Source organism: Leptosomus discolor, chromosome 2 (genome assembly GCF_034619465.1).
Source record: "Leptosomus discolor isolate bLepDis1 chromosome 2, bLepDis1.hap2, whole genome shotgun sequence".
Lineage (NCBI taxonomy): Eukaryota > Metazoa > Chordata > Aves > Leptosomiformes > Leptosomidae > Leptosomus > Leptosomus discolor.
The window spans coordinates 17,432,765-17,447,270 of NC_141392.1; the positions used below are offsets into that span (position 1 = coordinate 17,432,765).

Consider the following 14,506-nt stretch of genomic DNA (forward strand, 5'->3'; position numbering starts at 1 on the left):
GGGATCATACTGCTGCCTGTTACTTATCCCCCTCCTTTTTTTAAAATGTGAACAGCCAACCTACTTTGTAGTACAAAATACTAAATTTCTGCTCCTGTGTCCTTCACCATGCAATAAACAACCCGAGTTACAGGTAAGAGTATGAGCATCCTGGCTGTACATAAACAATGGAGGCTCCCCTGCCAACCCACAGAGGAACTAAGGAAGAAGGTACTGCTGTGTTTTGAGAAACAAAGAAAAGCCAAGTGCAGCACCATGCAAACCTGTGCACTGTGGTAAGTACACTGGAGCTGCAAGGAAGGTCTTTTGTACTTGTATAAACCTACAGTGGTTCATTTTGCAAAAAGAACAATTATGTTTAATGATAAGGTGATTAACCTCCTCAAGAGTGACTGAGCAGACAACGTACAGGCATCACGGGAAGGAGGGAATGGGTGGGTGCTTGAAAAAAGACTCATTTATTTTAATAATGTATTCTAATGATGATTATTTTTCATGACCTCAGTTTGCAAAGTCCATGTAATTCCTTGTAGAAAGTTCTCCACAAAGCAAATCTTTCATTGTTCTTTGTTCTAAAAGTAAAATAAGCACATGCCAGAGACCCTGGCATTTTGGACCCAAACCCCTGGAAGTGATATGCACATGATGCAGAAAGGGGATTCAAAATAAAACAAAACGGCAGTTATTGGCAGTAGTTATAAAGCAGCAAAATGCAGCAAGTTAAAACCAAAGAAAAACAAAGAAACCTGAGCTTGCTTTACTCAGAGAGAGAGAGAGAGAGAGAGACAAAACCCCCACATTTAGAGCAACAATTCAAATCCTATGAGGAAAATTCATCCCCACTGCTGAGCCAAATAGAGAAAGTGAGAGAAGAGAAAAAGAATCAGCAGCAGAGAAGCTGCTTGCTGACTGAAGTTAATCACTGTGAAATAGGGTGAAAGACCCAAATTAGTTCAGTGCGTCCCATTCCCAATCAGAGAACGGAGCTGCTGGGAGTTGCGGGTTACGTACGTGCAGTCACTGCTGCGCTCACAGCTCTCGCACCCACACTAACTGCTCCCACGCCGCCTTCTCAGGCCATGGGGGGAGAACATACATATAAAGTCTAACTAAACAGTTACAACACCTACAGGAAATTGTTCGTTGTGTTTCCCTGTCCGTCATGCTGCTTGTTGCTGTTTCGTTGGGTTTTTTTTTTGTTTTAAAGTAATGTTCTGTTCATTACACTATAAACCTGAGCTTTTAATTCTTCCTTGAAATAACATGACAGAATCTAAAAGCCTACTTTAACAGGTCATTTCTCAACTCCACTATGGATTCCATGCTGTTTTGGTTCCAATATCCCATCCATACCTGGGACCACGGTCCCCTCGGAGGGAGCACTACCCTTCTTACACTAAAATCTCCAAACACAAAGGGAGGATGGACAGACACGAAACCAAAACTTAAAGCCTTGCTTTCCATACAGCTTACAGCATCTCGACCCTCAACCCACAATGGAGACAAACTCTTTTCTTCATACAAGACTAAACCTCTAGTGCTTTAAGGAGCTAAGGGGTACAAGATCTCAACACTACAGGTTGCCCACTTCACTTTTTTCCTCCAGTTCCTACTAGTAGGCTACAACATTAGGATGAAGGATGGTCCTAAAGCAAAAACTAAGAGTTATTGTCTGAAACATCAGAGGTCATTCCTTACTGATCCCAGGGAGACTACTCACATGAGAAAGGGAAGGTAGAGGGTGGGTCACAGTCTGGTGATACATCACTGCATATTGAAATTGCAAATTTTATAGTACAGTTGGATTTAAAAACCCCTGTTAAAACCAGAACTGAAATACAGCTTCAGTGACCCTATAATAACCCTCTAAGAGAGAAACAACTTTCAATGCAGCTTAACAGTATTTTTTTTTGCATTTCAGTAGAGCATTCCTCTTGTGTATTTGCATCTCTCCTCCTACCAGAAAAGCCAGGATAGATGCAGACCTGTCATCACAGGACACGTTCTCCAAAATGCTGCAACTTCATTTTTGAATATTAATGGTTATGACAACTGGGACTTCACAACAGTGACACATGACCATGCCTGTGACCAGTCAAAGCTTAGATGTGCAAATTTGTTTTGGAGCCATTTGGAAGCGATTATTTTTTCTCCTGCATTTTTAAATTGTCTGTAGTGTTGTATGCAGGTATGTATCCAAAACCCTTCCCGGTGATAGGATCTAGAACAGCAACCAAAAGGCGCTCAAAGCAGTCTGGCAGTGAAGGTTTGCCATGCATGTCTGAAGGGTGTCCAAAGGCCACAGAAACCAACAGCACTGTTTCCATTACAGCAACAGACCCATGCAAACTCTGGGCAACCAACCACCATCACACACATCTACCTTACAGATTATTCCTGATTTATTGGCGAATCTGCCCCAAGCAGAGCTGCAGGCCGCAGCACGGTACGCAATTACAACGTACAGCATGTACCTGTGTCCCTGTTCTAGTACGGCTTGTACTTCTATAGGACCTAGCGACTCCCACGAAGTCGTACCAGGATGCACAACACAAGAAAAAAGAAAAGACCACTCCCATCTTCCCAATTTACATTCCAACTGGAAGGATATCTACAAAACAGTATTCTACCTCAGCCTCTGCTTAAAACTGCCAGGATTAAAAGGATCTACCTCAGCAAGTTGCCATCACCTTTAATCTCTGATCTTGCTTGTACATGTTCTAACTTCGCTTACTTTAACGTAGGAACTGTCTGAGGCACAACCTGTGTGTCTGTGTCTCAATCTGTGTACAGCACTGTATAAAAACTCATGCATTCCACATGATTTCATCACTAAAAACCGGTTTGAAAGTTTGTTCCAACACACACAGATCCAGAACCTTTTCCTAATGCAACCTGATACACAGCATCCTGCTACTGACTACTGGAGGATGAACACTGTGGAACAGAGAACTTATCGTACAAAATTCCCTCATCCTTCCTGATGATTAAAAATGCTATTCTCATAGCAAAAGGTTCAGCCCAGTTGTTATACATTTATTTTCTTTTTTCTAAAGCCATGAAGTATCTGTTGGCATGTCAGAGCTGTGGGAAGAACACAGCTGATTGCAGAAAATAAATCAGCTGGGACAGAAGAAAGTTAAGGGGTGAAGGAAATCGCTTACAAGGGGTTTTCTCCCATGTTAATAGCCAGGCAAAAGGAAAACCACACAGTGTTAGTAGAGTGAACACCTGACTCAGCCGTTCATACCCTCAGAGTCATAAAGTCTGGAGTACCGAGGACAGAGCGTGGAGGCGGGGAAAATGCAGGGTTTATGGAATCGTAAGAGAGGAATTTTTCAGCTGAATTAACAGTCATGTGGTAGATGTGCTCAAAGTTGCTCGGAGAGGAGATCAGACGGGAGTGATGATGAGGGAATGGATAAGGGGAACGCTGCTATCAAAGACAACAGAGAGAGAAAGCAATGAAGGATGGTTGTACAGATTACACTGGCAACAGCAGTCCACAAGAGCAGTCAAACACTGAAGGACAGCCAGACAGCAACCCTGCTCGCCCGTCAACACACAGGTTCTTACATTGTCACCCCCAGTCCTCTGAGCACCTTCCTTACATGGTGTCATACGGGCCTGCTGCCCTTGCTGTTGCTAAAACATTAAAAAAAAAAAAACTTTAAACTCATTGGGAATCGATTCTAATATTTATTATTATTTGATATTTCAAAGAGCACCACTGTTGTAAAAGGTGCTTTACAGACAGTTGAGAAGCATCAGTTCCCTGCCTCGAGGAGCTTACAATCTAAAATAGACATAACACAAACAAAGGAAGGTGAACACAGCTGAGATGGTGTGGGGAGAAGAAAAGATGAGAATACACAACAGTTAAAGATCATAAGAGATTTCCTTCTGTTATTCATGCACTTTAGTGATTCCATTAAAATTAAGTATCACCCATACAAAAAACACAGTGTTTTCTAACGAAAGGGAACAGTGTTTCGACAGAATAGGGACACAGGTCGTGTGGGAAGGCAAACTGGTTAGTGTCAGACAATTGGGACAATTTACTCTGCTGTAGACAGACAACACAAGGCCTACGTCCCTCTGCACACTCACTCAGTCCTCACAGCACTTTAGTGATGAAGGGACTTTGCACTGCCATCTCTGTGCTGCAGGAGACTAGGCCCCTAGCAGATAAGGTGCAAAAGTACCGGGAAATTCAAATGTTTTAAATAGGTCAATTGAGCGCTGTGCTCCCAAAGTGTGACATAAAGAAAGAGGGGAGAAATAATCCTGCAAATTAAACAATTTCTAATTCTTCTCTACAGAATGTGCTGACACAAGTGCTCTTGTAATTTAAAGTAATCTAAATCCGGATTCAATGGAAGACCGTTTCAAGGCTTGGTCTCCCTCCCTGTGCCATCTGTACACGTTCAGCAGGTCAGCCTGCAAGGGGATGGTTTGCCCAATGGCCACCAGCAAATCAGAACACCCTTTTCTAATTACTAACTTCTAATTTTCTCTTCCCCTTGTCCAACTCATTTAATCACCCTACAACAAACAAATCTGAGCAATATCAGAAATGTTAGGACTTAAAAAAATAAAATATGGTAAAAATACAGCTTACCCCTCCACTAAACCTAAGGCACTACTTTTTGTATGTGGAACGTATTAAAGTCTGGAAGAACATTAAGTCACATCCCAATACATATTACCAAACATTATTGTTACTGTTCTCTTCATTTCAGCTGGTAAAATCCAACCTTTTTTTTTTTTTTAAACACACAGTTATTATGAGGCTTTGCGTGTTAACCAAAACATCAATTACCATGTTATGGCATATAAGATATAATATACATTAAATTGTTATTAGTAAGGTTAGCAGCATCTAAATGTCAGTACAGGAAGCCACCATTCCAAGAATGGTCCAGGAAAGCAGACTTTGCTGAGTTATCTGTTCACAGCAGAGAACTGGTAGCAAAGCCAGCTACATTCCTAGAAGCCAATACAGGAGAAAAGGGAGTGTCTAAAATCACAAGCTAAAAAGCAGAGGGTAGGCCAGCTGCAGACCATGAAAATACTTAGCCAGCATTCATGAATGTGAGAAAGCCACAGTATGGCAACGTTTTAAAAATGATCTTCCATGGAACTTTCTCCATGGACTCCACCATTAGATGCATGCATGGGGTTCCCACTTTCTTTAAAGAATACCACATATGGGTAAGTATTCATTTACTCTAAAAGTTTCTCATTTGAAACAAGCAAAGCTTCACACATCATCTAGAATGGAAGTATAATGGCTCATGTATAATGAGGTCAACTGAAGCATAATGTTCAAATATAATGGCAGTCAAGACTAGCTTTTGTATGTAAAATACTTAGGCATGCAGAATATGAAAGCAAAATCAATCCTGTACATCTGATGTACACAGAGAGGTGGTCTCTGTGCTGCAGTAAGTGCAGTTCCAGATTTCAGATCTTCACTACAAAGGAGCATCCACGATAAAGTGGCTTCAAGGGACAAGAGGGCAGAAGGGAGGCCAGACTGTACGGCCAGTTAATTGGTGACAGGCTGCTAGGGAAGAAAAACATGTAAATAAATAAGTTTGGGGATATGCTAACAGGAACGATTCTAAATTGTACAAAACAAGACAATGATCTAGATCTAGTATCCACATCAATAAAATACAAATATGTACAGATTAAGGCTCTGTTAACAGCAAACAAGAACTTTGGATTTCTGTTGTGTCGTAGCCCACAAACTTGCTTGTCAAAGCCAGACCCCTCAGTAACTGCTCGCCATGAAGAAAAGGAGGATGCAAATTTACAATTGCCCGATAGCCCCTAATATTTCTCTCTCAATTCTGATCTCACTCTAAGCCTTGGGTATGTTCGTTTCTGCCCAAACACAGGGCTATATTGAAGTCAAGGGTGTCCGTTCATGGAGAGAACCATGTGGGACTACGCTAATAGACTGCAATTTCCCATAAACATATCTGACTGTTCATGTCATGTGCCTGTTGCATACCAAGACCTCGGAAACAACACAGAGAAAGCGTCTTTCCCCTTTGTGTGGCTGCATCAGCAAGGGCAATCACATGCAGATATGTTGTACATACGCAGGCATCTGATACAACATATCAGCTAGCCTGAAAGGGTTTAAAACATTCCATTTATCCAATTTTCATTTTGTACATTTACAATACAAATGAAATTCTCTAAAGGTGGTCTTTTAAAACACATCATTAAGAACAGTAGTGGGCAGAGAGCAAGCAAGCTCCTGTTGGGTCTGCATCCACCAGGCAGTTACCCCATGAGTTAAGGCACCACAAGTGTATGTCCCCTCTTGCCCAATGACATAGTGCAGCCCAGCCACGCAAGGGTCATGGCTACCAGTACTAATTTTGCCCTTTGTTCAATTTTTGGCACTTCCCCTGAAAAAGGCAGCAGAGGCACATTACTGGGACTGCAGAGATAAGTTTTGATTGGATTCACATTGCATACATAAAGTGAATATGTCTATATTAATAAATAAATATAAATATAAAAAATTGCCATTCGCTTTATAAAGTTCATCCATGGATGCTAGATGAAAGCTAGGCTGAGTTGGCTATTTAGTTGTGATAATCTCATCTAACACAGAGCTTAAAATACCTATTCTCTATTAAAACCTAATTTATTACTAAGGACCCTTCTGCCTACATAGCATTGTACTGACCAGTGAAAGTTCACACTGGATGAACAAATTTGTATCAGTAGATCCAAACAAATTTGAAATTTCTCAACTAAGTCTGAAGAAACTGCAAATAAAAAGGCCTACTCCATTCTTTCATACGCTTTCTGCATTCCAGGATGTCATAAAAAAGGGAAGCTATATCACTTAAAATAGTTGGATGAAAAGAATTTGAGAAAACCGTTAGCCTTGCACTACTTGTTCCCCCTAGTGGTAGCCCTCTTTAAATGCAAAAATGTCTTTTATCATCTGCTTTCATAAACAGAAACAGGCACTTGCAAAGTAAAATGCCCCTAGTTCTTTAAAAATACTTTTTCTTCTGAAACATACTAATCTACTTAAAAATACAAAGAAGATGTTCCAGCTGCAAAATCATCACACATGCTAAGAAGCACAAACAAAAATAGCTATTCACCTTTTTGGAACAAGATACGAATCTCGTGAAATAATTCTATGTCCTTGTAAAGAAACCGCCGTACAGATGAACTGTACACAGGGCTGGATGAGTAATCTTTACTCAGTGTACTGATTCTCCAGGAAGTGTCCCCTACTTCCATCCTCTCTTCTAATTCTAAATTTATCTTTCAAATAAAATATTAGTCTCAATACATATTATACACACACACAACTCCTTTTCTTCTATTTTTGTGCCTGAGAAACAAAGTAAGTAGTTTGGAATAGACTAAATGAAAATTTAGTCCAGCCAAACACCTCACAGGAAGCTGTTGGAAAAGAAAAAGCTGCCTGGACCAAAGTAGCTCTTGACAGAGCACCTATTTATCTCGAGTTACACTTCCAAATTCACACACTTTCAAGTCCCCTGACTGATGCAATTCTGTGCCCATTAAGTTAGGAATACAAATACAATATGATATTGCAAGGAACTGCTGGAAAAATACACATAAAATTTGCTTTATCTGCAGTGACACCTCCCAGCATTAAGACTGATTACCTACTTGGAAAAATCAGTTTTTAATAGTAACTTTAAAAAGAAGCTGCAGCAGTGGAACAAGTACAAAAATCAATTTTATATTGTACACATTTTCTAATGTATTCTCATCACTTTTAAGTGTGGAGAGCGGCTCATTAATTTCTTTCAAAACATTATATTGATTGGTAAGAAGCAAAGTACCAGTCCTAACTTCAAATACGGTCTTTAAGCTAATGCAAGGCTTGTGTAATTAGAATGAATTCAAAGCTAAAAGCCATTTAGAGACGACATATCTGAAGAAATATTAATCTATAGGAGTCTAGAAAATCCCCTTCTACAGACAAAATCATTCCTCATTTTACACTTGCCAGATCTGGGGCTTGATTAAGAATCCTTTCAGCTTTTGATTCCCACGAACTTTCAACTACTGATGGCGTGAAACAAGACGTCTTTTGCCCTACCTTTTTGCAGCAGCAGATTATTTCCTCTGCTTGAGAAGAGCCAGAAATATTTTAAAGAACCCACCAAATATGGAAAAGTGAAAAAAGGTTCTGAGCTACGTCCTGCCCTGAAGCAAATTATCATTCTTTGTTCAATATTAGACATATGTATATTCACACCCAGGTAAGATAAACACTACCTGCCAACTTCCCTTGGATTTGTCATGTGCTTTCTGGAAGCAGCTCCTTCATTACTTATTCATTTATAAATATACACACACAAACACATAAGGTTGTTTTTTGCTCAATTTGACTGAATGTATTTGTTGTTGAGAGGTTTCTTGGAGTGCCTCTAGTATGAGATTTAAAGAAATCCTTTCCTTTCCTTGCATCTTCTCATCTAAGGAAAAGGCAGTGCCAGAAGGGCTCACATACAATGTGCAGACTTTACAGTCAAGTGTAACATGAAAGCACCATATGCTGCAAAAGTGAGGTAAAATGAGTATCTGAAGACCAGAGGTTATGCTCCTAAGCTCCTAAACTAGTGCAACTCCATGGTACACTTTATTTTCCAGTCTTGCTGTTTCCTTTGGGCTTTTCAGCATCTGAAAAACCCAATTTCAGCATCTACTTCCTGCTTTCTGCACAAACTCCAAGTAATAATGATGATCACTTTAGACATAGTACTAACGCCTATGTCTTATGGTGGTACTCATATGATCTGTTCGATAACCGATCTTTCTTACAGCGCTAATTAGCATCTTCTGAATCACATCTGTGTCATCGTGGATGAGTTTAGAAAACAATGCAGGACACACAAACAAGATGCTCAAGGTACCTTGAAGCAAGAAGTATGATACCATCCTATGAACAAAATATTAATTGGTCTTTAGCTTATTAAAAATTTAACTAACTTCCAGGTGAGTACTTCCTCCACAAGGTTTTGTGGAAACAAATGTGTGTGTGTGCTATTACATGTTTTCTTTTTCCATTTTTTAACTTACAAGGTTAGTTTTTATGTAAGAACTTCTGTTTCATTCAGATTAGTTAATTTGGAGAGAAAATGAAAAACAGCATCTTTGGCATGGAAAGAAATTTGGGCACTACACGCTGTTAAACTGCTACAGTTCCACTGTCTGAGGAAAAGAGGCTACAAAGACAGAGGCTAAGATGGAGCTAAGGATGGAAAGAGAAGAATGGAACGGAACTACAGTTCATGGAGAAAGGAATTTCTCTTTCCATTCACACAGTCTCAAATCCTCTTAATTTTGTCCCTTCATGTGGGGTCATAAAAATTACCATCAGCACTGAGAGGCCAACCTGCCTTAGAACCCAGGAGGCATTAGCCACTCCTCCTCCTCCCCTCAATGCTTGTCATTCTCTCTGTTTAAATTTTGTCACGTACAGCAGAGCATGTTCAGCTCCTTTTCCCTAGTCACACTCCTCCTGATACAAAAAACATTCACACTCTGAATATACATTTAAAATTGTACTTGTCTTTCTCTCACTTATTTGCAGTCTCTGTTGCAGTCAGTCAGTCACTCTCACATGTACTTTTGTACTTACCATTGGAAGGTCTTTGAGAATCTGTATACCATCTCCTGGACCCATATGTGCTATGTGGTTAAAATTAGTTGGGTTAGAAATTAATTTATTTCTCATTTCTGGATCACGTAACATCTCCCTGGAAGAGAAAACATTTTGTTTAGCTATTTTGTTTGAGGTGAGAATGGACATTTATAAAACAAGTACAGCTTTGATTATCAGCTACTTTCAAATGGAAATTAACTATTTAACCATGTTAACAGTAATAAACCCTTGCTATCAGCACTGGCATGGACAAGCTTCCAGCTTGAGGAGAGGGCAAGGGGCCAGAAGAAAAGAAAGAATGTTGTTTGCAGGCTAACAGCCCACACCCAGTAGCTACTAACATTCAAAGAATATACAACCACTATGAGCTGATAAAAAGCTCTGTAAGATGAGTAAAAGCAAAACTCATTTGTGATGTATTACAATGTGGAGATGAAAATGAAGTACAAAATACGAAAATAGAATTAAAATAATACTGCAGTACCTTTCTCAGTCTGGTCAGTATTAAAAGCTCTTCAAAATGTCAAGGATGCATTTCAGAACTCTGAATAAATAATATTTTAAAAGACCAAACCGCAAGCAGCTCAGAAAAGGCAAGGACAAGAACTGGAATTCTATCTCCACTGTACACAGCTGTTACTTTCCTTAGAGCCAAAAAGAAAGGAAAGCTGGGAGCCAACCATCGGTGGAACAGACGTCAGAAGTTTGAAAACTGAAATGATCAGTTCTTGGGGTGTAGCTTAGCACAGTAGCAGGTCATCCTTAGCGAGCGATAGTAAGTGGTCAGTAACATCCTCTGTGAACACTGTAAGTAACGCAGACCTATTCTTATTGCCATTTAGGAAAGTATTTGTGACCTGTTAAAGACTTGTATTAGAAACACATCCTGAAGTCCTATGTCCTCTGAAGAGGTGAGTTATCTGAGATTTATAGAAAGTTTATGTAGTTAAATCTATAAATCAAAAAAACAGATGCCTTGGAATACTGCTGAGAGTAGAATTGCCTTCAGAAAGAAAAGCACAACCAGAGTCTGAAAGTAATTAATCCATATGCGTAGTTAGCAATGTAATCTCCTTTTGCAAAGTGTTTATTATAGATCTTTATATATACAGTATATGTGCACACCTATGTACCCATGTGGAGGCATGCATTCCAAATTACAGCTGTTTCACATAATTGTTTTGAACTAATGAATACTTGTGTATCCAGTGCATATCCATATCCAGACTGGTATTAACACAAATTAAACATTGAGGATTAATGCAAAAGTGAGGAGACAGAAACATCTGAACTGGCATTCCAGAAAGCAACAGAAGTACTACATCGGCATCAGTCGCTGTCCTTCAGGGCCTACAGACATGTACAGAAGACAAGTACATGTTGAATACCGACCTCCTCTGCTGCATCCTCTCCTCCTCTGGTACTCTGAATGAATAGCGGCGCTTGTTGTTGATGTTTCGGACCATTTGCTTCCGGCTGTTATCTGATGTCTCAGGAACTACCAGTTCATCACCCTCTGAAATCAATATAAATATGATGATCCAGTCAGACAATTCTTTAGGTATTCATGGAATTTGAATTCAAAGGCATTTTCTCCCTCTGCTCTTGCTAGTGTTGGTCACCACCCATTTCCCCTCAAACCTGAACAAATGCTCCTTGGTTTATGGGTTTTCTTGTTCACTATCTACTCTATTACATCACAACAGACTTAACCCTTCTTCATACACAAGCTGCCACAACTGTGTTCTCAAAATAGCACTGATCAGTTCTTCAAACAAAACATCTGGATGGGCAGGAAAGAATCTCAGTCCTCTATCTCAAACCTCCTTTGGCAGTTCTCACTGAAAAAATCACTAGAATGGTCTTGTTCTGCCAATTGTCTGGAAATGAAATGCAAGATTCTTTTTTCATTCATTCATTCATTCATTCCTTCCTTCCCTGCTCCAGAAAGACTACTCCTTTTGAAGTGTTTGAACACTAATGTATTTTGGTGCAACTGTGGGAAAAGGGAAGATTTTTCTTCCACATGTGTACATCTGGCCAAGGCATCTTTAATAAAGGCATGAAGTGTATAGCAGTGATCACCATACAACAGCAGCATCACTTTGAATGAATGCTGTAACTTTATATATATGGAGACTAAAGTTACACTACATAAGCCTGAACATATCCAACACCTACTGCTCACTGCCAAAACAGTTTTTGCATGGAACTGAAATCTCTTCTTTCCTTAAGATCAACTGGAGATTTCATCAAGTGTGGGATCTACTAGGTAAGTAGCTTCAGGAAAAAACTTACAGACTTTTAAAGAGATACACCTGGAGGATAGTTCACTGTTTGGTAACCTTTTCTGAAAGACAGTGAGAAGTGCACAGGAGCAAAGCACCAGCCTTACTCACTTCTGATCCGATGCCCTCTGTTTTTTTGTCTCTTCTGCTCTACTTTTAACTTTATTATACTTGAAAATTCTTTATACATACTTCCACCACATTGCTGCTCTTACCACTGTCACTCCTTTCGTACTAATTTGCTAGCAACTTAAATAACTGCTGAAACACTGCTAACAGCAGTATATGTTTCTAGAGTGTTTATTTCCACTATTTTCAGAATGGTTGTTAAAAAAAATTATCACTTTTGATTGTTAAAACAAAGCACACCCCCTCTCCATCTAAGAGGTTAAACAAAAGGTTAAGGAAATTACTCGGGAGCATGCTTACGAAATAGGCTCTAAAAAGAAAAAAGATCAGAAAGACTGACAACAAAAATAGAATTTTGAAGCTAAAACTGGCACACAATTGTATGTGGCCCTAATAACAAGTTACGAATATACAATACTATATTACTTTCTGATCCTTGGGAAAGGTTTGTTTAGGTTAAGTATAACATTAATTTTAATCTAGTACTGCCAAGATCACTATTAAATTTTTAATTGTGCAGGCATTTTTAGATAGTGTTCTGGCAGGTGATCCGAGATTTGGAGGGAGCATCTAGTCATTTTGTTTTCTGTTTCCAAGTCTTCATTCAAGTCTTCACTGAATATTCAAAAGAGAAAAAAGTTCAGAGTAGCTGCCTAGCATCATTGCAAGCACTGTGGAATCTATAAGCTTTGGCTTTCTCCCAAATTAACAAGCACACATAAATTTGAGATCACTCTCTACAATGCGCAGATCCAGGCCAAAGAAAAATGTTCTTTCTAAACAAAAATTTGCATGACAAAAATTGGCTTTTGTTTACTTACCTGCCATTTTGTTTTTGAAATATATTAATCTAACTGTCTCCAAGCCTAAAAGATTTAGTGATCCTTCTGTATTCAAGGGTCGTACCTGAAACAAGGAAAATCAGTCCCCGTAATAGTAATAACTCACATTTTTATAGTGCATCATATTCTGAAAGCTGTAAGGTACATTATAAACTCTATAAAAGGAGCACTGTTATAAAGCCAACCAGGGAGCAGAACAGCATAATTGGCCAGAGCAAAGCCTGCTCTCCAGTAACACATGCCTACTCTCAAAAATAACAATTGTGAGTCATTAAAGCCACGAGGCAGAGCTAAAAACAATTTTAGATTTTAAACTTCTGTTCAGAGAACGAGTACAAAGAAAGTTGCCTAAAATTCCACTTAAAGATACAGGCTTAATACCATTCCTCCCAGCATTTAAATAAGTAGTTCTGTTAGAACGTCATATAACAATTCCACTCTGTCTATCAGATGCACAAAGCAAAAAGCTATGCCTTTATTTTGTGTTAGTATCATGTCACAGTTACTCGGTAAGAGTATATACGGGTTGCTAAAAGCTACTGGTATTTGTGATTTCCAACATCAAAATGAAAAACCATTCCACTCTCCAAGTCTGCAAATTGCGTTACAAACAAACTCTTCATAATAAATTGCCATTTTTGAGTCTCCTAGGTGGAGCAATTCTTGTTTGTTGGAAGTAGCTTCATTTATTAAATAGGCAGTCTTGAGCCAAATATTAATCAAAGTACTAAATCACATTCTGCTTTGTAGAAAAAAAAAAATGCTTCAACTCCTTAATAACTCTAAGTTTGGACATCAGAAATTGTAGAGAAAATCTACTCTAAAAGACCAGATTCTTAGGATGGTTAATAGCTGAGCACCTTGCTCATTGCATTATTTATCCTGACAGCATTGCCGTAATACCCTGGTCTGCATCTGACATGTGGGAAATGGATACACAGAGAGACTGAATGACGAACACAAGACCACAATGGCATTTTCTTGTAGTTCTGTGCCACTGGAATGCCAGTAAAGGAATGATGTTGACACTAATACAAAGTTGAAGTCAGTCTAAACTATAGGAAAAACCCCCACTTTTCTTGTTTCTTTCCAAATACAGCTGAGCAAATACCTCCTAAATACCAAGGAAGCGTCAGTTTTCAAAACCTTCTTCCTTTTGATAAGCGATCCAAACCTGACATCATCCTGCTTTTAATATTTGTACTGGTTGAAACAAAATGTTCTAACACTATCTGTCTACAATGTTCTCAAGCAGCAGAAGGCAGATTTTAGAAGTCTTGTTTAATTATCTTAATATCCACCATCTTCTGGCAATAACACAGCTGCAATCAGTCCCAACAAAGCCTTATGCAATTAATACCAAGAAACTGCTTTCTACAATAATATCAGTAAGTCTAACTATATTCATATGCTCCAGATTGACAATTCACCTAAAACAGTGAAACCACATGCAAAACACATTTTATATTTTGAACAAAAAGCACTAGTTTCTTTGCAGTAGCTCTTCTTTTAGTTCAATTATGTTTAAACAAGCAGTTTTAATGATGGCTTCTAATGTG

At 39.0% G+C, this 14,506-nt stretch overlaps 1 protein-coding gene across 5 annotated transcripts in view; it reads right to left on the reverse strand.

Moving 5' to 3' along the window:
* Window positions 1–14,506, reverse strand: part of CDC42BPA (CDC42 binding protein kinase alpha) — a 191,916-nt gene that overhangs the window by 10,090 nt on the left and 167,320 nt on the right. For 2 of the 5 annotated variants that reach the window (XM_086460661.1, XM_086460662.1), the window contains 4 exons: window positions 12,927–13,011; window positions 11,081–11,204; window positions 9,665–9,782; window positions 3,577–3,645 (listed from right to left, as the gene is read on the reverse strand). In XM_086460661.1, the coding sequence (XP_086316787.1) occupies window positions 3,577–3,645; window positions 9,665–9,782; window positions 11,081–11,204; window positions 12,927–13,011 (396 nt within the window). Of the gene's footprint in view, window positions 1–3,250; window positions 3,437–3,576; window positions 3,646–9,664; window positions 9,783–11,080; window positions 11,205–12,926; window positions 13,012–14,506 lie in introns of all 5 variants that reach the window. The other 3 variants (XM_086460663.1, XM_086460665.1, XM_086460660.1) reach the window with 2 other exon arrangements.